Genomic DNA, 27093 nt, shown 5'->3' with positions numbered 1-27093 from the left:
AGAGTCATTTTCAATAAAGAATGCTCTGCATAGTGAGATGAGAATATAAATTTAACATTGTTTCAGCGCCGCGTAAAAGGAAACCTTAACTTAATGTAATTATAAACAGTAATTTATTTCAAATCTTTCTTAAACTACTTATTGAAACAGATTATTGGCCCACCGGTAAATAAATACGTGACAGTTTTCGTTCAACCATTCTGTGTATCCTTTAGAAATTAAAAGAAATAATATTTGCTATTGTAATAGTTTATTTCTAGGACTATGAGTCAGGAATACTATTTTAAGTTGTACTTAAATGCTAACGTTATTTTAAAACAGTTTAATAACCGCTAATAGGGTGTTTTTAAAACCTTTTAAACCGAGTACGGTACCTCTTAAACTCCAAATAGAACTTCAGCATACAAACAAAAAAGTTGTTTATTTAATATAAATGGAATTTGAATTGTTACTTGAACAAACCAATAGAAAAATGTTGAAGAACTATCGGAATTATTCGTTTCAGAACAGTTTTCTAAGAGTAAATAGCAGTGACCTTGGAAAGACCCCAGAAGAAATGTGCTTAGGGTCAAGGAGGCCATAAATAAAGTGAATGAAATGAGGTGCGAGGAGGAGGGGGGAGGCTTCCTTATTGTCTCAATGGCCAAATTACAACATCGCTCCTCCGTTTGAGGTCTAACCCAACACCAGGCGAGTGGTAGACCTACCGCGATGTTTCTAAGTGACTGATTTAACATGATACTCAGCTGTGTTTCAATTAACAAAATCTTGTTAGTTAACGATTAGTATTCGAATTTACATAACAATATTGTTTGTTATAACAATATATCCTTACTAAAGTGATCTAAAATGAGGTAAAACAACTTACGCCCAATTTTAGGAAATAATATACTTACCTGTCGCAAAATATATTTAAAAACTCATGAATTATTTTTTTAAAGAAGTAAATAAATGTATTAACGTAATCTTGTCGCATTCATTCCAGCGGTGTATGAGACAGATGTAGGACATTCTGGAATTCATGTAGGGACATTCAGATCGGATTCTAGAGGTAAACGTATGAGGTGTAATCATAAAAGGACAGGATAACAGAGTAGCCAACAAAGAATTGAAAAAGAGCAGCTAATTTCAGCGAGGAAAACATAATGTTAGGGTAGTTCAAAAGTTTTATACTCTTTACGGTTTTCATAATATTGGAGAAAATGTTCAAGCTTTTCTCTTTTTCAAGAATTTGATATATTCATAAGCAATTTTTCAAGTGAATAGGTAATATAACATCTATTCTGCATACATTTTGAAACTGAAAACGTATCTAACATTGTAACTTACACTTAACAGTACTATATAGGTTTGAAAATAAAATTACTCATAGCTTAAAACGTTTCATTTATTAACATTTTTCATAAATACGTAAATTTGTACTCAAGTACTCCTTTAAAAAAACACTGCTATTATGTTAACCCTTAAAGCAGATTTTAAATTAAATATTTGTAGTAAAATGTAGAATTGATCGCTTCTTATACTGAAATGAATATTATATACGTTATCATAATTGATTAATTATTCTACAACAGTTTTAATAAAGGTAGTTTTGATTTAAAAATAGAGCTTATAACAAAAATTTGAATATGTTTTTGCAAACATTACTGTCTTTGTATTATTAATTTAACCACTTTTATTTCAGTTACGTGGGTCTGATGATGTGTTCCTTGAACACAAAAGGCCTTACAAACAAAATTCAATACTTACTGGAGTGTTTTTTTATAAATTAAGTATTTGTTAGGGATTTTATTTAATCTTTTTAGCAATATAGTACCTTTGATTAAAGGGACATAAAAAGCTCATAAAACGTTTTTATGTTTCACTTTATAATCCTATCTGCTCATTGCCCTTTATAAGCTGTAACTTTATCCCAGGACATGGAAAAAGAATAACTAACATTAAATTAATCATTCAGTTTCATCTAGATATCACATTAATGTAGGTTTTGCCAGTATATAAATACGTTTACAGACACTACCCAGCAATACCTTTTACTTAGCACGTTTAAGATAAGTACCAATGTGAAAACATAAAAGAAATTATTATCAGTTATTAATTAATTATATTTACGAATAGAAGTTGACACTAGCAAATTCAGACCACCAACTCCATTAAATTGAAAATATGTTGAAGAAAGCTTTAATAGTTCTTTTTAAGGCTCTTGTAATGTTATGATGGGTCAAAAATATCCTTACCAACTGGAGATAGGAGGGAACAACACAACATTGCACAAAAATCTGACAAACATGAATAATAAATTGATGATTTTAAATCAAGCTTACCTAACCAAAATTATTCTACAGTTCTCAAGAACAAATCAACAGCTGTTTTACTGCCCCGTAAATAACCCATAGTACTGAGAATTACTCAATTACTACCATTGACATGGATTTGTGCAACGATAATTATTTCTCATTACTGCCCTACCAAATTATCTCAGTGAAGCGTCTGGGATTTAGATTATCTCTGCTTGAGACCTTTAAACTAAGAAGAAAAATAGCAAGAAGGTATTTTAGTGGAATAAAACTAACAACTGTAAGAATAATAATGTTGTACTGGCATCAAATTGGCACATTGGTGGTAGATAACTTTTACTGTGGAATACGATAGTTAACATTCACCAATTTACAATCCAAAATACTGGTTATTGTTACGTAAGGAAAAGTGTGTTTTGGTAAGGAATGTATGTGTTTTCTCTTTGGACAGTTATAAACTGTCCTCTATCTTCATAAAATTAGAAGAGGGTTAATTAAATTTTATAACTATTAACAAAAAGTTTAAATGGGCTTATTTAACTCAACACTGTATGTAAATATTTACGTGCAATAAATAAATTTTAATTTTTTTTATCGCGGGGTAAAATATTTCTTCATCTAGGCAGTTAGTTCCTACCTGAAAACTACACTGTTTCTTCATCTTTGATTTTAAACTTTTAGTTATCGCTGTACCGTGCTAAATTAAATATACAGCACCAATATTGCATGTTGGAATAGCTGTTATAATGCTTATATCTACACTAAAATTACCAAAAATAAAATTATTGACCAATCTTAAAATATTAATGCTTTATTGAGTATTTTAAAGGCATTATAAGTCCACTTTTAATACTGTTATAACAATATTTCTAATATTTCGTATAACTCCTAACTACATTTACGTCAAATAGTATTAAACACTGCATTATCCTGTTCATCCGGAAAGTCCGGGTGGTTTTCGGTCTGCGCGTGGGCGCCGGTGTCTGTTTCTGGCCCAGGTCCAGGCACTGGTGAGACAGTTGTTGTAGTTGTAGTCTGGTTCTGTTGGCTCTTAGGTGGTGGAGGACACCACATTCTAGCACAGACCTGATTGGGGAATCCTTGGCGGTTGCACGTGCAGAGGTTGCAATCTATGAAGACCAACTCCCCCGGTTCACAAGGCACTGGAAGAATAGAATCGATATATTTCCATTATAGTCTATGGTACTGAGAAAGGATTTCTAATTCTTAAAATTAAACGATTTAAAAACTTAAGGTTTATTGTTTTATACAAAGATTTTCAGTAATCCAAGACGTTCCTTCAAAATCGGAATCATTATTTTCATTAGCGGTTTTTCTAAAGATGTACTAAAATTGGCCATGGTGTGTGGAATAAATTAATATTTAAGTAAGACAACGATTGGACAATGTGTATATTTTAGTGTTAAACAACAACAGAGGTTTCCTATTTGTATTTGTTGTCTATTAAGTATAATATTAATTTTGAATACCTCAACATGTAAAAGCACACACGTATGACTTCGGAACCACCACCAATGCCCTGACAGAACAAGATCGCCCCCGCTGCCACGCTCGACGTTGCTTGAATCAGTTAATGCGAAAACCGCCTTACCCCCTACACTGCACCATTGGAAAATTGTAAATACTTTAGAAATAATTTGGAAATACATACTGATAAAGGCAGTAAATGATTTATATGTCTTTTAAATAAGCAATAAATAAATATTGGTTACATACATAAATAATTGTAAATTTGTAAATTTTTTAACGATTTTGAAATACATATTGATAAAAGCTCTAAATTATATATAAGTTTGTTTAAATGTGTAACATCATCCTCGCTTTTCCGAGGGATTTTTCACGTCTAGATTTGATAATCAAGATTGGTTTATTCTTAGCAGACTGTGGGAATTTGTAAACACAGTTTACATGGTCTGCTAATTAAATTTAAATAAATAACTCCATAAACATGCAATAATTTTGTGTGCAATTATACATCCCCCGGTATAATCGTGTCAGTATTATGCATTTAGAAACTATATTATGAATTTTGATTTGCCAATAATTTGTTTTATACTAGCAGGTACACGCGGCTTCGCACGTAATTTCGAAGATTTTGTACCTGCATGAGCACTGCAGGTTTGAGGGAATTATGTTTCCAACGCTAATAATGAGTTTAAATTCTTGCCATGATCAATAAAATATGTTACAAAGTGTTTATTTATGGTCCTTGTGATTTAATCCAGGATTATTATTTTTGTTCAACAGTTGATTATGCCGATGAAGAAAATATTCACAGCTCTGACTTATAGCAAAAGACAACTAAGATGGGTTTCATAACAATCTTTAAATGTATAGTAAACGTTCGTAAGCTAGGCTCTTTCAACTAATATTTCACAACTTTAGAGACTAGGACTTTTCGTTACTATAATATCACTAGTATGTGGCTCGGAAATACGATTATGCCTATACGCATCCCAGGAACCAGAAAGTCCATGTAAAATTTCAGTAAATATGTTAAATAGCTTTAAAGCTAATACTAAAACGAACAAACAAAGACACTTTCACATTTATAATATTATGAAAATTAGGACGATCCCATAAATATTGATGTATTTAAAATGCGTGTGAAGTATATTTCTAAATAACTGTAAATTTGGGTACGTTTATATGCTTAATTCAACTCTCCGCTTGTAGTAGTTAGCAACTTCTTTTAGAAACTGGATTTAGTGGTAGTAGATTATCTCCTACGAGAATAGTGATCATAAACTATTATTTACAGCTAAGCTTCTTTGCAGACTGTAAATCCGTGGTTTTACAAGTCCTCACAAGCCAAGTGCCTAGTAAATTACGTGTACATTCATAACTTTTCATTATTTAGGTTGGATTGTTATTTGAAGATAAATTATTACTATTTACAAGTGGGAAAATCAATAAAATTATCAATATCTTGGAAAATGACTTTCATTGGTCAAGTAAAATCCATTTTTCAACCTCTATTTAAGGCTAAGGAGTCAGCCACTCTCCGACTGATGACCGACGGCATAGAAGTAAAATTGAGTCACTTTTTACTGTCATGTAAAATGTAAAAATTGTGACTATTATGTTTCAGAATATTAAAAGTATTATATTGCACACTCATTCATACAATAGAACGGGTTGTGCATAAAAAACTGAAAGAGCGATTTCAAATTAAAATAATTGTCTAAAATTAGCCAGTCATGCCCATAAACCCACGAACAGAGTAGAACGCTTTTGATATTAAGGGGTTTATTGGCGTATTAACATTTTGTCGGGTTGGTGATGGACGTAATCTTTTCAAGGAGAAGGTTTGAATCTCATATGTGATTGGTCATATTCATAGACTTTCAATTTGAAATGTACAACTGTTTAATTTTCTCTACCTCTCGTTTAATTTCCATGGGAATCCCTACCCTGCAGCAACTCGCAATGGCAGAACTCGGGTTTCTCGAGCACTTACAACTCAGGCAGCATCAGAACACAGTCGTCGGTGAACTTTCCAGAATTATTTTGCCAACACCGTTTAAACTATATAGATTTAACTTGTAGCAATGGACTCCTATTTTATACATAACAATATTATTTTTGTATAGTATGTCAAAACACATTCTTTGTCAACAGACTTCCACCCAAAAGGATATACGGTACGTAGCTGACATGCTAGGCAGCTGATGACACGCCTAGCAGTTATCACCTTCCTTGACCTTGAAGTTGTTTGCTCCTACTTTTCCTAAGCCATGACGTAGTTGTTTATGGTTGATTGTCCTGTTGCAATATCTCTGATGAAATGTCTGGACGGAGGTTCCAACCCGGCAATACTGCTCTGGAAATATTTCTGCGTCACATGTCTAATCAGGAAATTGGATGGTTATTAACCCACGGAACCTGAGTTTTGTTATGATCAAAACGCGTAGTTGACAGTGTCAGTTCATCTGTATCTGATATTACTCCAGCCCAAGGAATTTTACATACACCGACATGGATAAGATGATACCATCAGAACCACAACTAATTATGGATGAATAATAAAAAAATTATGGTAATTATGGTTCCTTTTTTATGGTAAGAAAAATAAGGATAAAATCAACTCTCTCGTAAAACTAAGCTCTAACTCTTATGTTTTTCATAATTAACAACTTTTATAAACTAATTATTAATAAAAAAATCACAAAATTAAAATAAGTTCAGATTTAAAATGATTTAAAAAATTTAATTGAATAAGTAATATGCTATTATTAGGGGTTTATTAGGAGAAGGATGTTGAAAGGTATTGGAGTAAAAGATTTTGATCGAAATATTCCATTGCTTTCAAACATCATTCCTAGCAACAGATTTCAGCTAATAAACTAGTTTGAAATAAGTTCTAAACAAGAGGTTAATCGAAATAATGTAAATTGTGATCCATCGTATTAAAAAGGAGGTTTAATAGTATATTAATAACAAAATCAATAAATTTCAGTAACTTACAAAACGTATTAATGATAAGTTTTTTATGGAAATAAATACATGTATTTAAAAACAATTTGCAGTAAACAAGGCAAGAATTATTAAAAAAAGGATTTTTAAAAATATAAATTTATATTTATATAAGTAGATTCATGTAATACCCTTTTTTGTTCAGCACAAAATTGTCTATATTTTGTAAATTTAAAGTATTTTTGTATCTGAAGTTTTGTGACAAATAGACTAACACTTTGAGAAAAATCTACATTTTCCAATTTAAATTTTACATAAAAGTCACACAAAATTTGAATTTGGGTATGAACGCATTTTTTGTTTCTTTTACACATCCTTTAAAAAATATAGGGGTGGTTATTACTGTACTACGTATCGTTTAGAATTCTATAATTTTTAAAAGAAAAATATTTGGTAAATATCAAAAAGAATTCAGCAAAAAATATGCAAAGACCTATTGTAGCTTTTAATTTGGTGAGTTAACTATTATAATTATGAGGTTTCAGATTTTCGTCATTTTTTGGGATATCTGTCTGGTCATGTTTACATACAAAATAATTTTCTGAGTGATGCTTGCAGGCAGAGGTTTGAATTCCTCTATTGTAAATAAGCAGGCATATGTATACTGTGCTGTACATCTAGGGTCCATGTCCGATAAATGTTCTTTTTTTAGTTAGTTTTTTAGAATTGTTAAAATTTTTTTCTGATTGATGGAAATTCCTTTTCTCTAATTGAACTTTTTACACCAAATTTCAATATTATTATTGTAATTGTATTTAAATTATTATAGCCCATTTCCGCTTTCCATTATGTATAGCCAGATGGAAGCAACATTCGTTACAATAATGTTCGGTGTACAGCAATACCGAACACTATATATTATTCAATGATTTGTTTCGATTAGTGCTGCAATGTGAGCTTTTATTATTAAGGCTTAAGCCTATTATCTTTATATATTTATAAAACTCTAATAGGATATAAGTAGGTGAAAGTAAAAATATAAATCAAGAGATTATTAGCATTTTTAATTATTACCCACAAAAATTCACCCACGGTAACACTAGTAGCGTTCACTGATTGATAACCTCTGATTTGTAACTATTACTTTAAACACAACATTAAACGTAATCTATCTTAGTATAAACGGGTTCCACTATTATTATAGAAACAAAAAAATCTCAATTTATAGCGGCACATTTAGAACTATTCCACTATTATAACAATGTTTAATATTTAAAATAATTTGTTTACAATTCCGTTCATTGTTGGGCACAGGATAAAACGTAAATTTTTAACGAATTGAAGATATATTATCCTCCCTCAATTCATCGTAATAGTTCAGGATCCGATTGCAAATTTTGATGTTATATGTACATAACTGAGTAAGATAAAATTTAAATTCTTAACGAATTGAAGATATATTATCCTCCCTCAATTCATCGTAATAGTTCAGGATCCGCTTGCAAATTTTGATGTTATATGTACATAACTGAGTAAGATAAAATTTAAATTCTTAACGAATTGAAGATATATTATCCTCCCTCAATTCATCGTAATAGTTCAGGATCCGATTGCAAATTTTGATGTTATATGTAAATAACTGAGTTTTCCGTGAAAATTGCTGTAATAATAGCTCCTAAAAAATAAATGGATCGTTAGACGCAATAATCTTATGGTATACGGTTAGGGATCGAAAATACCTGTTACGATTACACGAAAACCCAAGTTGTAAGCTTATAAACAGAAATTTATTCTCGTTTTATAGACTATAACAGCTTTAGATGAAGCTTTTATAGAAGTTTGAAATATTGCCGTTGTTTACCAACAAAACAGCTGATAGCGTAGATAACTTTGTGTAACTTGTGAGTCTATTTGCAGTAGGCAAGAAAATTTACTGCAGCTGTTTCTTCCGACACAATAGCTTACATACTATAGTTTCACTGAATTGACTAGTTTACACAATCTTTAATTATAAAAGGCTATGGTCATGATTGATCAACAATATATTACGTAACAAGGGATTTGACAGTGTCGTTGTGTGAATCAAGTTTGTATAGATGTTTCAGTGAAATATGTATATCCATATTAAGGCGTAACAATAAATCCTTGTTAAGTTTATTGTAGTATCACTAAATAAAGGAATAAAACATTTTCCAATATATAATTTTTTATTTTGTGCAAGGCCTTTCTGGATCAAAGATTCCATCATCAGACACTTCACAAATTAACAAGTGTTTACATTTTTGTAATAATAATTAATTTTATAATAACATATGGTAAACAATTTGGATGTACGGTTAGCCAGTATAAAATATTTAATCAGAATTAAATTTTATTTTTTTTTATAAATTGAGATGAGAGTAAAACTGAATTTTGAATTTGTCCGTCTTCATTATTGATAAGTTTTTCTTGATTTATGTTAATGTAAAATGTTTCCCAAGCATTTAAGTGTATTGTGTTTGTAACTTCTTTTAATAATCGTAAATTTTTATTAGAGATTGTGTGTCCAGATTCAATACAGTGATTAACCACAGCAGATTTTTCATTTCTTCCATATTTTATATGTGCAAAGTGTTCTTTGAATCGTGTCTTAATGTTCCTTTTAGTTTGGCCAATGCACAATTTATCACAGTCGTTGTATTTAATTTAATAAATTCCTCATTTGTTTTCGAATGTGGTTTTGTCCTTGGGATTTCCTAATATTTGTGATAATTTGTTGTCTGTTTTATAAGTGATAGATTTGTTTGTATGCTTTTTAAAGATTTTCTGCAATTGATTTGAAATGTTACTGTATGTTGTACAGATGGATTCTTGTTTATTATCTTGAAGTAGTAGTAATGTTGTTCTAGATTTTCTTAATTTTCTTTTTTTAAGTTTATTTGATTAATTATATTTTTGTTGACTTGAAAGAAATAAGCCGCCTTATCGTTTATTATGTATAAAAATACTAAACAATGTAAATAACTTTGGTCCATATTTAAGTACCTTACGTTTAGAATGAATACACACTTTAAATGGAACGTTCATATTATTTTGTTAGGTTAAATCCTAATATGAAAAATTCATTTATTTGATTAATTTTTCTAACTAGCAGCAACTTTTAAAACAAACAGTTAATTAATTTTCAAGTTAGTTAATTAAATATAGAATACTTAGTTAGGTAAACCGTATTATACATACTGAAAGTTACACATCACAACATCTCCATGATAGTGTCTAATAAACACATGGTGGAGGCCTTTTTAAACAAATAAAGAATAATGTAACGTAATAATTAAATATAGAATACTTAGTTAGGTAAACCGTATTATACATACTGAAAGTTACACATCATCTCCATGATAGTGTCTAATAAACACATGGTGGAGGCCTTTTTAAACAAATAAAGAATAATGTAACGTAATAATTAAATATAGAATACTTAGTTAGGTAAACCGTATTATACATACTGAAAGTTACCCATCACAACATCTCCATGATAGTGTCTAATAAACACATGGTGGAGGCCTTTATAAACAAATAAAGAATAATGTAACGTAATAATTAAATATAGAATACTTAGTTAGGTAAACCGTATTATACATACTGAAAGTTACCCATCACAACATCTCCATGATAGTGTCTAATAAACACATGGTGGAGGCCTTTTTAAACAAATAAAGAATAATGTAACGTAATAATTAAATATAGAATACTTAGTTAGGTAAACCGTATTATACATACTGAAAGTTACACATCACAACATCTCCATGATAGTGTCTAATAAACACATGGTGGAGGCCTTTTTAAACAAATAAAGAATAATGTAACGTAATAATTAAATATAGAATACTTAGTTAGGTAAACCGTATTACACATACTGAAAGTTACCCATCACAACATCTCCATGATAGTGTCTAATTAAACACATGGTGGAGGCCTTTTTAAACAAATAAAGAATAATGTAACGTAATAATTAAATATAGAATACTTAGTTAGGTAAACCGTATTACACATACTGAAAGTTACCCATCACAACATCTCCATGATAGTGTCTAATTAAACACATGGTGGAGGCCTTTTTAAACAAATAAAGAATAATGTAACGTAATAATTAAATATAGAATACTTAGTTAGGTAAACCGTATTACACATACTGAAAGTTACCCATCACAACATCTCCATGATAGTGTCTATTAAACACATGGTGGAGGCCTTTTTAAACAAATAAAGAATAATGTAACGTAATAATTAAATATAGAATACTTAGTTAGGTAAACCGTATTACACATACTGAAAGTTACCCATCACAACATCTCCATGATAGTGTCTATTAAACACATGGTGGAGGCCTTTTTAAACAAATAAAGAATAATGTAACGTAATAATTAAATATAGAATACTTAGTTAGGTAAACCGTATTACACATACTGAAAGTTACCCATCACAACATCTCCATGATAGTGTCTAATAAACACATGGTGGAGGCCTTTTTAAACAAATAAAGAATAATGTAACGTAATAATTAAATATAGAATACTTAGTTAGGTAAACCGTATTACACATACTGAAAGTTACACATCACAACATCTCCATGATAGTGTCTATTAAACACATGGTGGAGGCCTTTTTAAACAAATAAAGAATAATGTAACGTAATAATTAAATATAGAATACTTAGTTAGGTAAACCGTATTACACATACTGAAAGTTACACATCACAACATCTCCATGATAGTGTCTATTAAACACATGGTGGAGGCCTTTTTAAACAAATAAAGAATAATGTAATGTAATAATTAAAAAAAACAATTAAGTTCGTATGGCTATTATTAGATTCATTTTTAATTTTTTATTACTTGACTTGATACTATTGTTTTGTAGCGTATATAATTTACTTGAGCATAGCTGAATATTGGGTACAGAAAACAGGTAAATGTATTTTAAAATTATTTGAATCTGAACAGGTAAATACACTAAATATAATATACAAAAAATGGTACAAGTTATTCATAAGACAAAAGGTTACTTAGTGGTAGAAATGTTTTAAAAATCACTATGGATTACCCAGGTTTACCTGATTCATACATAATTTAATTAAAAGAAATACCCATAAAAATATAAATACTTTAAACAATTGTACGTTTATAACTAAAACTAAATTGCTACATATGAAATTCTGTCTCACAAGAAAAGAAAGGTGGTAAGACTTACCCATAGTGAATACGGCACAGAATCCATCGAGAGCTAGACATGATGCCAGGATTAGCTGAAGCAGCTTGATGTACATGCCAACTCGTCTGAGATAAAGGACGGTGACAGATCTTGGGAAACATCCAAGGAGGAAATAATGGAGAACAAGGAGGTTTCATTGTCGGAGAGCGATAAATTAATTGTCCCTACCAGGCGTGCACAGCCTTGCACTCCTACTTCGCCTGACAAACTGTAGATTGAGTAACGGAATTGCTCTAGCTTTTCCTGCTTTTACTCCCAAAATACCAAGCATAGGACGTTAAGTCCTATCTTGCGTATGCTTGTACGTTATTGAGTTTATTGCAGTATGGTCATTTTTATAGCTGCCATTTGAAACCGGAGGTGACACCTATCTAAAGCTGTAAAAACTGTTATTAGTAATTAGTTATTAGTTAGATTTAAAATAATTGTAAAATTTAAATTGAATATTTCTATTAAATTCAAACATATATTTTGTTGCAAAACATAAACAGAGATAAAGGCGATGAGCTAAGCAAGATAGGACTTTAAACATTCTTTTACTAAACGGGATACATTATTTTATAAATATTCTAATTATTATTTATTAATAAAATTTCTGACCTGAATATTTACTTTCAGTTATTTATTTCTGTATCATATCACTAAGGTGAGGAATCTAACGAACAATGAAACGAAATTTGTACTTACTTGTTTTAATATTTACACAGGCAGAACCAAAATTACAAGAACGAAAGAGTTGTAAAGTAGCATTATTGTGGGTGACACATTTTACTTTGTCAAATTATAAGTAAAGAAAACGTGACTTTCATAATTCCTAAAGTTTATAAAAATATATTATACCTAAGTACAGAGACGTGTACACCACCGAAGCAATTTTTGCTTTAAGAGTTTATACTAATTTTTGGCTGAGATAAGTCCAACGCTCGTTTGGCAAAAAACTCATTTCTGTCTATCTGTCTGTGCGGACGATATTTCAAAACTAACTGACCAATAGACTTGAAATTTTGCATGAAGATTCAATTATACAATAGCAACAGTCACTTCGATAGCTAGTGCATGTCATATGACTGAGCGTTAGCGAATATTCTCACGTTGGTCTTATCAGTAGCCATGTTGCAGCGATAAAAAGTAGAATACACAAAGTTGCAAATAAATAAAATACAATAATTTGAGATTTCAACACGTGACTTTTATTTATACAGTAAAAATTTGGATCACTTTCAATATTTTAACATTCTTGTGACACCTCATTTATTTTATTACAGTAGGAATGAATTGTGTGCCAAGTTATCTGGAGTTATGATTTTATCTGTTAACTGTAAATTTTGTGTCAAACTTCATTTCTACATACACAAGAATTTTTCTATGGTGGTGCATGTCCAACCGTGTAACTTTGGTGAGCGTCATTGAAGTATATGGCTCAGTATATATACACAGGTGCTCCTTTACCTGCTGTAGAAATTTCTTTACGATCACCTGTCTGCCTATATGTCCATAGGACATCAGAGAATGAAATGAGCTATAAATAAGATAGTTGGCATGCAATCTCAGCAAAGCATTTATTGCGTACTATCTTGTTTATTATGACAATCTAATTAAAAGTACTGACATTATTCCTGCTATTAATCGCTATCTGAGTTTAAAGTTAAACAACCTTAAAAACAAGTACCATAACCCTGTATACCTTCTTTGTACAAACTCAAAGTTCCCCAATAAATTTCATAATAACACTCCTCTTTAACTGGACTGCCATAAATCTTGGCTTCACAAAGTGAGTATAAGTAATCAGTGACAAATGTGGACCATTAAATTTGACTACGAACCAACATAAAACAACCCTACACCTATCAACTTTAAGCTGAGGGTTAACACGATTAACTTCATGACAAGCTTCAATTATGAAAAGAAAAATGTAAGAAATTTTAAAACTTACTGTACAGTACATTTACAAGAAGTTCTCAACTTAGTAACTACTATACTGTATACGCAAAGTTAATGATGACGGAAACACCTCACAGTTACTCGGATCAGTGGCTGAGAAAGGTCAATTAGTCTAACGGATACCACCACACTTGTACCGGAAGTGGGTGGTTAACTCAGCCACGTATAATATTTTAGAGGTGTTGAGATATGATCGTTTTATCGTAGTATACTATATTCCGGTACAATTTTAAGCGTGCTGCAGTGTAAACCTTTTTGCATGTATAGTATAATAATGTGTAACCTAAATTGAAGTAAATGAATATAATAATGTATTACAGTAAAACAAAAGTGTTACAAAGCAGGAGTAGAAAAATAAATAGTAACACGAATAATAAAATAAAAAAAATTATTCATCGTTTAGATTTGTAAAGAACGTAGTTATGTAGTCTGGTATCAAGTATTCTAGACCCATCCGCATAACCGGGAAAACCCCACTAGTTACTATAATAGGTAGATGCAGTTGCTAAAGTCACGATCTTCGTTGGATTCAGAGACTGGCCATTCGTGTCGCACATTCGCCCTCCCCTTAACAGACTTGCAGCTTATTATGCCTTTAGTTATAAGATTTCTGTGTTAAGTGAATTTAAGTAAGTCATCATAAATTGTGAACGTACTGTATGAAAATGAGAAAAATCTTGACTCTCTAAATCTGATGAGACAATGAGACTACCACTTTACCTATGGGTGTCTCTGATGTCGACACCATGTAAAAATTCGTTTCGGGCTTCTTCGTCGCCAACTTTCTTTGATCTCTTCAGATGAACATAACTCAAGATTTCAGGAGTCGAATCTGAGACTGCGTCAAATACCAGACGCTACAATAAAAAGGAAGGTGAACTGGAGCGAATATATTTTTCTCTATATTCAAAATATAGTGATAAATTATAATAACAATTTCTGTTCCGTAATACAAGTCTAGCCACTCAATGGAATTTGTTATATTTTCTACCACAAGAATGCATATGCATATTTTTCGAAATACTACAAAATAAAAAGTATTTTCCAATAAACCGTGAAATATAAAAGAAAGTTCAGGCTTCAAAATCCACTGAGATACATTAGAGATGCTGACTTTATTTTTGGAGTGCTATATTGCAACATATTTAAATTCAAGAACATAATATAAATATTTGAAAATATATATATATATATATATATATATATATATATATGATATGTTTGTGTTTAACTTTGTTTAACTATCAGTTACTCAAGGCTTCGCCGTAAGTTTTAGCCATAAAACAGGAGTGCGGTGGTTATCTTAGTTTTAAATAACATATTAAACCCTCTTTATATAAATAATTGTTATTGGAAATCATTCCATTTTCCTGATCCATTTTAGATTTATGTCTTAAGAGCAGTTTTTTGAGGCCTTAAAGTCAGAGAGTGAAACAGTTTTTGTAAGTGTAAAATAACTCGAAGGTTTCTCCAGTAATCTGTAACATTTATTGATTAGCTTCAACGGTTTCAGTAACAATTAAACTATTTTAGACCAGTGAAGGGGAATTCTAAAGACGATGTCCTTAGCTTTTCAGTTAACACACATATGATGTGATAAACAAATTTGAAACGGAAGTAGGCATATTTTAGATATGTATTATTTCAGATATTAGGCAAAACTAAAAATGGTTTTTATTCTAGAATTTGCTTGTGTATGAGCACTTCTAGTTTCAGTGAATGATATTTCTGACGCCGTTGTTAAATTTGCTTTGTTAACCCGAATAAAATTTACACAGGTACAGGTGTAAGAAGCTTACTTTTGTAAAAAAAACCCAACTTAGGTTGGTTCTATAACAGCCTTTAAATCTGCCGCAAAAGTTACTTTGTCTTTGATATTTACATTACGCTACTGATGAAGCACTGCACACTTAATATTTACTAAAAATTCAAACTTAAAATCAATGTTTACAAGAACATCCAATTATTGTTTGGATAATCTCAGTGTTCACAGCGTTCAAGGAAAAGGTTGAAATAAACAGTGTTGTACTTTTAAGTTTACTTTATGCTTTCTAGTCTAAAAATGTAAACAAACGAATTTTATAAATTACCTAAATTGATTACACGTATGATCCTTATCTTTTAGTAACTAATGATGGTGCTCTATGCAGTTTAAATATCGAAGTAGGGATATTTTAGGTTCACATTATACCAAATTTCATGGGTAACGGTTTCAAATGTTAAGCGAGATTGCTACTGGCTCTTGTTTTTAGGCTTTAAGCGTACATGAATGTTTTAGGTTCGAACGATATGTTGCCTTGCCGACGCCAAGGCTGAGTTGCCTTGCTGCTCTGTTCAAGAAAATATGGTAAAAACTTGGTAATGTTGGCCATTGTAATGTCAGTGTAAAATATTTCTAGTGCCACAGTTGAGTTTGCTTGATTGCTCAGATATAAAAGATATATAAAAATACATGTCTGAGAAGCCTGTGTCTCTTAGATAAACCAATAAGTCTATCGTTTAAACAGTCTATAAATCTGAAGTCTAAACTAGATAGTAACATTGCCTTTGAAATCTGCATGACAGTACTGATTAAGTACCCCACACCTAATATTTGGTAAAATTAACAGGTAAATGTACGTTTTTACAGAACATTTAATTTTCTCGTCAGGAACACTCTACAAATATTGTTAAGTATTATTCCTGGACCAAAGGCAATCCAAAATATCATAACGAAGCTTTATAAAACTCAGTAATTACCCCAGTAGCCACAATTTAGTTTTTTACCTATTTTTTATAACGGCTTGTTGTATTAAATTGAAATTTGGTATGTTCCATTATAACCTAACTGCCTAAATACAGAAACAATTAAATTTCTTAGAAGCTTTATTTTTTAAATGGTGATTTCCTAAATATCTTAAAAATGACATTTGATAATAAAGTCTCGCTTATTATATTCTAGTTATACGAATTTAAGATACCAACGATTCCAAGTTTAAGAAAATCCGTTGACAAGTAAGGGTGATGTGCGTTTAAAAAAAACCTAGTTCTAAACAATATCCACTGCCATTCTGTGACAGCACTGGTTTTTAGCCACAAAAATCAGCTGTTTTATTTTTAGCTGCTATAATCACGTGATTTACATTATATTTAGATATTTTATTTGTTATTCATGTCGTTTGTTAACTGACAACTTCCCTAAAAGTGTGTTAAGGACATCTTCTCTATAAGTTACAAAATAATCAATTTTAATTTTTTTTATAGTGAAGTGTTATGCGTTTAGCAAGTTAATAAAACTACGTGTACAATATAATTAAAAAAATAGGTACAATGAATGACATGTTAAGTAAGTAAAATAATAAAATAAAATTACAATTTAATAAATTAAATATTTGTTTTATTTACCCTCATTTATGGGTCATTGAATTAATTAATATTCCTTAAATACTTTTCGTTAAAAATTCTTGTTTAAAAATCTTTTAATTTTCATTTTAAAAGCATAATCAAAGGAGACCCTAAATACTACAGTCTCGGCTAAGACATGTAATTTCAGAACTATCCAGCAGTGCAGAAATGGGAGGATATTTTCTACAGTTTGTCCATAAAGAAACGTAGTGAGGATTATTTAACCTATAAATTATTTTATTTTGTTATTATAAAATGTTAATTGTTTACCTAAGACTATTCCCATTTATTGACTTAAAGTTGTGTTATTCTTGGCCGAAACAAACAGTATTACCTGTTATTGGCATCAATATTTCAGTTATATTGATAAAATTGATTAATAAACTGCATTTAGTTTGTATGCCCTAACACAAAAATAATCAATAACAAATGATTTCTACGCTTTCTTAAAACAAACCAATCAATACGAAACTTCAAAAATAATTTCTCGGTATCTAACTAGGCAACGTAGAGTTATTGTATAATGGACTTTGGGGATATATTAATAACATCTCACAATATAACAAAACTTTATTCCGTACTTAAACGATAGTAAATACAGTAAACACAAGTTCAATTACTTCCAGAAGCTTGTACATCGTAGTAAGCTACAGTTGGTCAGCTGGCAGAGGCCACATCATTATCTACAGGTTTGTTCTTGGGGGGTGGCTGACACCACATCCGCGCGCAGACTGCGTTGGGAAAGCCCTGGGGGTTGCAGGTACAGAGGTTACAGTCGACAAACACCAGCTCCCCCGGCTCGCAGGGCACTGAAACATGGATAAATAAGGATAAAAAACTCAAATTATCTTGGTAACAAATTTAGTTAATAAACAGAAACCCATTACAAATGGCTGCAGGAAAAATAGTCTTTAGTACACACAGATAAATAGTCAAATTGTGCACCTGATGAGACAAAGAAAAGAACTCTTCGTATAGATTATTCTAGATGGTTACTGGACATCTAGGTGTATATAATATGAAAATTATATAAGTAAGTTGTTTTAAACTTATTGTTTTTGGACCTCTCCAGATGAACAGAACTGCTGAACAAACAGTATCGGATTTCAGACGTTAAAGGTGAAAGGAAGCTAAATTCAATATTCACAAGTTTTTAGTTGTTTTTTCAATACCTTTCTTAGTATTCCAGAGTGTACTAGCCTTTCCAAAGGCAGTCCTATTGTTTCTCTCTCTTCGCTAAGCGATTACATTAAAACACAATTGAATTTTAATTACTTGAGAAATCAATTATTCATTTTTGGATGTCCTGGATAAATGTCCTTTTTGGATAAATTCTGATAATGGGAACGTTATATTCTAAGAAACGAATCGAACATCACTTTTGTGTACAAGGCAAGAATACGCTGTATAAAGAGACATTTCTTAAACTAACTTACGTATAATAAGCTCTGAGTTGAAACTTTAAAATCATCTGTATTGGAAAACCCTCCGTCACTTGGGTCTCTGAAAGCCTCAGAAAGATATTTAATCCCCCCCTTTACCTAACAGACTTTGAACACAAGCTAAGTAACACCTGTGAAGCCTTATAATATTGGTAATCTAACATATCTAATTCTATTGTTATTTATTATAAGCTACAGCTTCAGAAACTCCTCTGACAGTGGAATCCTCTCATTTCTTTAAGCTGAGAAATGAGCTGCGGGGTCAAAATATATTTATTTTCAATTAAGAAATGAACTATTATGATTATCCTGTTCCCTAATTATAAAGGTTAGAATCGCAGTTAGTGAATTTCACCGGATGCAGCCTTGTTTCATAACATAATTACAATTACGAACCATTCTAGATGAACAATTTTTATGGATATTGAACGTATAAAGTGACGTTCCTGGGGCTGATTCTCATTAAAATAGAGAACCCCTCCTCCTGGGCATCTTTTGCTTCATTAAGTGTTCTTTTAAAATTACGTAAACTATTCCATTACCGACACTATAGGATTACAGCAATATTATACAAATAGGGGAATGCAAATTAGTCTTAAATCCAGTCATGTTCCATATCTTCATGAGTTGATATTTCTTCCAAGGAATATTTATAAAATATTATTTGAAAGCCATATAGACATAATTTTGAATATAATATATCTCTCTTGTTTTATAGGTCCTCAAAATACACCCTCCGATACTAAGGTCCTCATTTGTTCGATATTGATCTGTTGATACCATACATCCAAGTCCATTTAGATCCAAATTGTAATCCGTTAATCTCTAGGATAGTTTAATTGTTAATTTAAATTAATGTATTGATCAACAAATAGATTAAATATATCGCAAATAAAAATTCACAAGAACTGGATACGTGTGTCTGTAAATAATTCTGGAACAGAAACATATTTTTGAAAATTAAATTCTGAATTGGCGGAGAAACCGAAAGAAGATTCTAAAAAATTGCACAGTTTTTAGACGACCGAAAGGACTTAGTCATCACTTATTTGTAGAACATATTTAGAAACACGAAATATTTAATTTCCAAGCATTTCGTTTGGCAAATAACAATATACAAAACGGGGCTACACCACATTAGCCACAATTTCTCATTATAAAGCTATTAGATCGTTCCAAGTGGCAAAAACGTATTACTGTATAAAATTAACTTTTTGGAACTAATAATAAATTAATTTTATTCGTTTGGTTTTAAGCTTTATGGAAATTGATAAATAAAATTATTTCATATTGAACATGATATAAACTCGGACCAAATTGAGGTAAATAAAGTCTCACTTTAACCGTTCTATGGGATGCACTGATGAAGAAAAGTTTACTAGCTTTGAATAATGTAGCATATGAAAATTATAAAATGTGATATTTAAATATATTGTTAGCATTGTATTTGGGTGGGTTTGAAAGTTATTTTAGAACCTGTGATGGTATAGTAACACCCACTTAAATAGGAATGTGAACCAAGTTTAAGTAAAAGCGTAAAATTGAGTTACATACATTTCCATCGAGTGAAGAAGTCACCTAGATGTCGAAGACCTGACAGAAACTTTCCGGTTTGACCTCTGACAGGAATTAATTAAGTACACGACATAAAATACATCTCTCATTTTAATCTTCAGTTTATTTTTTAGTTAATCACACACAACAGTAAGAATATGTCTTAGATGTATTATATTAGCTTCCAGTATAATATTAGAGTATAACAAATGTTTGGTTTTATAATATTTCTAAACGAACCGTGTATCTTGTCCAAAAGATATTTGTATTAATTGTCGATTTTTGATAAAGGCTTTCATCGTATCTATGGTGTTCATTTTAATATGACGTAATTCTTTTGAAGTTTAATTACTTTTCAATTCATGCCATCATTATTGCTGTTGACAGTGCATATCAATTAGGTTAGCTTACATTCCATATAAATTGCCATTTATACCAGATTTTCACATTCACTTTATTTATCACACATATATGTTACATCACTCTTTCATCACCTGCACTTCCATCAGTCTCAGATCTTCTAATTACCATAAAGCTAACCCCGTCTCTTTCTATGTACTCTCCCGCTGAATATAACTAGCTTGACCTACAAACGCTTTAATTCAGCTTTAAACTAATTAAAACTATATTTGCTTCTTGCCTTCAGGAAGACTTCTGACCAGCTTGACCCTAACTTGTTAAACTAGAGCTTTAGAAGCTAGTCTCCGTTACTTTGCTCATCAGTTTTCCCTGGTCTATGTACCAAATCAAAATTTGATTTATATGAAATGATAACATCAAGTATATAATGACAAGGAAACGTCAAGAAACTAAGTCTTTTCAAGGTATAACCCAGGAATATCTGCACTTGATAGGTAGGATAGTTATTATCATACTCCAAATGCGTATTTATAATGTATAATTAACAAAAACTTTAAAAATGCTGTAATTTACCCCTTATTTACCAGTAGGCCAATTATATTTACTGTATTAGCGACACAAGATATAACTTAACTAATGCTATGAACTGAAGCGCGCATAGAGTGAGCGCTTGGCCTGCCATCTGTGGAGAGCTCTACGAACTCAGGCTGTAATATTTGAGTGGCCACAATCAAAGATACGTGGCGCAGCCCTAGTATCGGACCTCAGAACTAACTGAAAAGATCCCCCCGGATATCAGCCCACCACGTCCACGTGAATGTTTGATCTCCCCTACAACTTGTGCAGCTAAAGATAGTGTGAAACCAAATTTTACATTTTTATTTGTAAAAACTAAAATGAAAATATAAATCCTGATTTAAAAGCTGATATATTTGCATTACCTACATTAACAAGTTGTAAGGTCAGGATAAAATCAACTGATATAAACATTTAATATCAGGTTACTGGAGAGTAGGAAAGGATGCTGGAAGGATCTTGAAACTTTATATTGACTTAATATTTTATCTGTTATAATTTGTTTCATACTAAAACATTTAGTCAATTACAGCCAATTAGATTGTTTATGTAAATATATAAATACTATATCACATAAATATCTTGAAATGAATTTAGTAGCAGATTACATGTAATTAAATTGAGTATCCTAAGTTGGGACATAGGTTCCAACCTCTTAGTCAGAATGAAAGACTTAGTATCCTAAGTTGGTCACAAGACGAAATCTGTTGATTTTATGATTAAAATGTCAGTTTAAGATAAGAATTTCAATGTATATTACATCATAATTATGGGTAAAAATGATACAAACACGAAAACCATAGATAACAAACTATGTAATAACTCCAATAATATTAATATATTTAAAAAATGCATTGATTTAAGTGTACACAGGCCATCTGATTTCACGTATTTGTTAGACCTCTGTTCCTCGCCTCCTCTCCGAGATTCAGTTAAACACAATTTAAACCATATTTTATACAGGATTCAACAAGCAAATGTATAAAACAAAAAAATATATTAAACTTTAAACGAATAAAAAATAATAATGTTATTTGTTTTTACGAGATGAAAAGGGTTTTACCTGTATTTGTTGTGTTACTTAGCAGAGTTACAGTAGCTCAGAACTGAGTTTCATAACAATTCTACTAAGTGGATGAAATTAGAATCATAATAATACACTTGAACAGAAAGGATTATTAAATCCTTCCGTGGGCCACAGGCACGTGGAATAATGATGCGGAAACTCCAGATGGCATATCCCTACTCACATATTATTTGATCGCTGGAGGAAACGACAAACGTTATTACTTATTCTCTCTTTCCTGCGGCTCTTCCTCTGAGACAGAATTCTTATTTCATGTTTTGTGTGATCTTAAACTCTACGTGTAGCATCACTGACTCATAGCTAGATCTTAAAATAAATATTCCTTAAGAGCAATATGGTACAAGTGTACTTTTGATCCTATAATAATTTAAGAATTTCGGTTCGCATATGTTTTATATGAGTTCAATTTAAAAACTGTAAAGGTTTTTAATTTTTCAAATTTATTTTACAAAACCAGTTTCCGACATAGCGAATGTGCTTGCTTTTTATAAACCAGGGAGACTACAATTTCCGTTGCCTAGTTAAATTTTAAATGGCTTAAATGGACATATTTGGTATTATAACATCACTTGATCGGTTTCTAAACTATTTCTAGACCATAGCAGGAGCTACCTGATGAGGAAAACTCAAAGTTTTCTAATAGAATGACCTATTAGGGTATTAGCTCAAATTAAATGTCTTAGTGAATCAAAACCAAGGGCACAGCTGCTTTTAAGCAGATTTTAACTTTCGAAGTTAAATATCACAAAAGATATGCACATGAAAAATATAGACCTAATATACAAGGTGTACTTTAGAAGTGGAGTACACATTTACAATTTAAAATTGTTTTATGTTTTATTGGGAATTCCAAAATTTATAATAAAATGAAAACTCGATATTTTAAAGCGTAGAAACACGTCCACTAGTGGTAATACTAATTAATTAATTAATTGTACAATTAAATATTTTACAGTTGTTGCCATTACAAAATTTAGAATGAAACGATTTTATAGCGTAGATACAAGACCAATAGTTGTAAACAGTTATTAAGTAATTGTACAACTACATATTTTACAATTGTGACCATTGGTGGTATTTCATCATGCAAGTTAGGACTTATGTTGAAGCTTCATTGGGGGCCCAGGAGCTAGTGAATGGAATGGTTCTTAAGAAGCAGATTTCTATTAAACTCCATCGGTTATCTTAGGTTAGCTTTGAGTAGTTTTTTCATTCATTCCAAAAGCATATGTAATCCTTGTTAAATCTAGCGTTTCCAGATCCTATGGAACGGAAAGTACGAGAACCTTATCTGTTCTCTCCTTCAGGTATATACATTTCTAATTCATTCCATATACAGGAGCTTATCCTTTTACAGTCCTAGACACCCGAAGATAAGTACAGAATACATTGTAAAAACCTATAATTAAAATTTTTATTTTACAGTTACTAATGTCAGAAAACGCATTTGAAATAAGAGCATTGCACTAAAAATTTGTAGTTTAACCGCTAAAGCACCTAGAAAATATTTAAACGACCTACAAATTTAAAACCCAATGTAATTTACATTCAGAGATTTACAAGCAGTGATGGAGCGTGCTTTGTCTGTGTGAAGAATTTAAATGAGGACTCTTCAAAAAGCTAGGAGGTGGCATGTGTCACTTAGCGGACCAATTTGAACAGTTTATGTCAATGAGGAAGTGTTTTCCCTGTCAGCCCCCCCTCTCCCACCGCAGCACCACGCCTTGACCCTAGGCACTTAGCGTGATATTGAGAAAGGTCAGCCTTATTTACAGTTGTAACAACAAACAGTGGCAACTTCACGCTGTTCTCATCATGAAGTAATGAATATCAACTAGAGTACATGCGTTATTTCGCAATGAAGATGAAACGATTCATTAACATAGAAAAATAATGATTATCAAATGGATAACGTAAGAGATATTATGGTATTTGAAAACTTTCAGATAAAAGATAATGGAAGAGCATTAGAAATGATTGAGGTAGCGTTACCGAAGCTCCTAGAAGCAATGAACTCAATAAAATAAGCCGTCAATAAAAATAACAGTGCTGGAACATTTAGGAATAACTAAAATTAATTTTACAGTGGTATAAATAAAAAACAATGGTTTAATGTTCTATATCTTATAAAAAAGAACTTATTAAAACATCCAGTACCAAATTCCTCTTTGTAACCACGTAAGCTTTTCTGAAATCTATAACACATAATAAATATAAGTTTAGGTAAATATAGGAAAAGGATATAAAGTCCAATACACAATCTGTACATTATAGTTTGGTTCAAAATAACATCTTCATGCACTTTAGAACCCTGAGATTATAACGAATAGAAAATGAAAGAGGGAAAGAGGGAGGGTGTGACAGAGGGGGAAGGAAAGAGAGAGAGAGCGAGAGAGAGAGAGAGAGAGAAGAGAGAGAGAGAGAGAGAGAGAGAGAGAGAGAGAGAGAGAGAGAGAGAGAGAGAGAGAGAGAGAGAGAGAGAGAGAGAGAGAGAGAGAGAATAAAAATTATTTACACCCTTCAACTATTTTTATTTGATGGAGAATTCTTCCATAAACATTTCTTTGTCTTCAATATTAACATGTACTTAGATGGAAAACTAGAGATTCAAACTAATGCACTGTTCATTGCTTAATCCTACAGTTTAAGAGTTAATTCACATCATTTAGAAGGACTGCTCAGTAAACAAAGTATTGCAGCTCATAAAAAATATAAAATACCACAACAGCATTGGCAACAAAATTAGTATTTCTTAAATTTATATTTCAGGCGTTGTAACTCAGCTTGAAAACCCTTGACAGTGTCCTTGATATTGTTGATATTGTGATAGAACTTCTAGTTAAGGAGCCACGAACCGATTTGTATTGTTTAAGCACTCACTTGGCTTTTCTTGAAATCCATAGAGGAATTTTTTCTAAGAAATAATCGATCATCAAACACACTAATTGAACTTAGATTGCCATTGCAATATATGAACAAACTACTACACAAAAATTAGAAATGAAATTTAGGTAACTTGAATATCAAGTTATGTGTAAAATTTCACAAACCTAGTTATCTAGTTGCAAAAATATGATTCGTTATTACATTTTTCCAAATACAAAACCATTTTTCAAAATATTTTACATATTTAAATAGCAGTGTTGTCTATCATTATGTTGCTGTTTTGTTAGGGATAACACACATACAAAACTTGGAAATATATCATTAGGTTACAAACGCATATATAATATATATTTGCCTATACATGTTTCCATCTATATATATACATGTATATATATATGTATATATATATATATATATATATAAATTAAATTACAAACAGTTAATACAATTAAGTCTCCCAATAATTACACAAGGATACAATAATTAAAAAAATAATTCTAGTAATGACGTTTTAAATAATTTTTTTAAATTGTTTACACAATAAATAATAAGTATAATTATTATACGAAATATTATTATTATTATATATTTTTTAACAGTACGAACAGTATACTTTTCGGAAACTTTACTTAACGTATGAGGTTCAACACTCAAATGAAATGTTATCACTGGAATCATCAATATAACCCATATGGGGAAAGACTATCATATTAAGAAATACACTTCTGTAATATAACACTCTCATTCGGAAATATCTATTTGTAATAGATTTAAACGTGTACCATATACAAAGGCAGTGAAAACACAAGATAACCTACGTATGGAAGAGATTATCATATACATCTTTTAAGCAACATGAAAAGTTAAAAAATAAAATTTAGTGCTAATTTATGAAAATTGTAAAGGATAATTAAAAGGTGTAACTAAACCCAATAGTTTTTAATACATCGTCAGTGTTCTTACAATTATTACTTTATGAATTTGCTAGGTCTTTGGAAAGTTAGATATGTAAAGATTTATCCATGGACTATTATGAAGTCCATATTTTCATGGACCTTTTTCATCAATGTATATAGTTATTAAATATATAGTTGAAATTTATTGTAAACAGTTCTTATGAATTTTTTAGCACTATACAGAACTTTTTGAATGACCACCATTCGGGTCAGGGGATTATTCCTGAAACATGTGCAAATTAAAAGTTAAATCTTTTCAGGTTAATTTATTTTATCAAACATTACTTGCTGTATAACGTATAGAAAACAAGTATAACTTAATACACTCTCAGTGGCGACATAAGGTACTTACCGTTGCGACCGACTGGAACAGCTCGAGCTACCATGATGGCCAAGCAAAGCAACCATAGCCTAGGGTCCATGTCGGAGTCAGGCCGGGGGGGGCAGAGTTTGTCGGCGTTACTGCAGCAGCCTTGACATGATAGTGAGAACGTGAGTCAGTAGGTGACAGCGTCTTCCTTACTGGTTGGACAGACCTTCATTGATTCTACAGTGGAGGGGAGTTAATCAACCGGTATATAAAATAGATGTAAATAGGCTTCGCAACTTACCACCAATATCGGGACATTTCATCATACTACAACCAAAAAATTTTAATACTGAATCCTCCAAGTAAGGCCATGGAAGTTAAGCATCTTAGGGGTTTCCCTACTGCAATAAATAATTGTGACCCAGAATTTTGTTTATATAATTCCAGTGCAGCTACTGCATTTTTCTCCTTCGCCTCCAAATGATCTCATTTATTTGTAGTTATGGAAACAAAATAGGGGATGGAGAGATTTTCTGACATATTTAACACCCGTTTGCATTATTTCAGGGGACATACATAGGTTCAGAGAGGACAGATGGCCGAGCGGTCT

At 31.2% G+C, this 27093-nt stretch overlaps 2 protein-coding genes across 2 annotated transcripts; both read right to left on the bottom strand.

Moving 5' to 3' along the window:
• Window positions 1-1369: 1369 nt before the first annotated feature.
• On the bottom strand, window positions 1370-12128 carry LOC124366095. The gene is made up of 2 exons (XM_046822348.1): window positions 11967-12128; window positions 1370-3460 (listed from the first exon to the last, which is right to left on the bottom strand). The coding sequence occupies exons 1-2, from the start codon at window positions 12040-12042 to the stop codon at window positions 3201-3203; spliced, it is 336 nt and encodes a 111-aa protein (XP_046678304.1). The 5' UTR covers window positions 12043-12128; the 3' UTR covers window positions 1370-3200.
• Window positions 12129-17864: 5736 nt separating this feature from the next.
• On the bottom strand, window positions 17865-26699 carry LOC124366576 (protease inhibitors-like). Its single transcript, XM_046823169.1, has 2 exons — window positions 26526-26699; window positions 17865-18121 (listed from the first exon to the last, which is right to left on the bottom strand). Exons 1-2 carry the CDS (start codon window positions 26593-26595, stop codon window positions 17970-17972), a joined length of 222 nt encoding a protein of 73 aa, XP_046679125.1. The 5' UTR covers window positions 26596-26699; the 3' UTR covers window positions 17865-17969.
• Window positions 26700-27093: the final 394 nt, after the last annotated feature.

The sequence above is a fragment of the Homalodisca vitripennis genome, chromosome 7 (genome assembly GCF_021130785.1).
Source record: "Homalodisca vitripennis isolate AUS2020 chromosome 7, UT_GWSS_2.1, whole genome shotgun sequence".
NCBI classification, from domain to species: domain Eukaryota; kingdom Metazoa; phylum Arthropoda; class Insecta; order Hemiptera; family Cicadellidae; genus Homalodisca; species Homalodisca vitripennis.
The sequence above is the reverse complement of the archived record's forward strand: the minus strand, read 5'-3'. Positions and strand labels throughout refer to the sequence as shown.

What these genes read in the sequence shown, in the direction of transcription:
- LOC124366095 (XM_046822348.1), bottom strand. Translation starts at nt 12,042, where the DNA reads ATGTACATCAAGCTGCTTCAGCTAATCCTGGCATCATGTCTAGCTCTC. An exon ending in CTGTGCCGTATTCACTATGG is followed by an intron (nt 3,461 to 11,966) that starts GTAAGTCTTACC and finishes CTATTCTTCCAG; the next exon opens with TGCCTTGTGAACCGGGGGAG.
- LOC124366576 (XM_046823169.1), bottom strand. Translation starts at nt 26,595, where the DNA reads ATGGACCCTAGGCTATGGTTGCTTTGCTTGGCCATCATGGTAGCTCGA. An exon ending in TGTTCCAGTCGGTCGCAACG is followed by an intron (nt 18,122 to 26,525) that starts GTAAGTACCTTA and finishes TCCATGTTTCAG; the next exon opens with TGCCCTGCGAGCCGGGGGAG.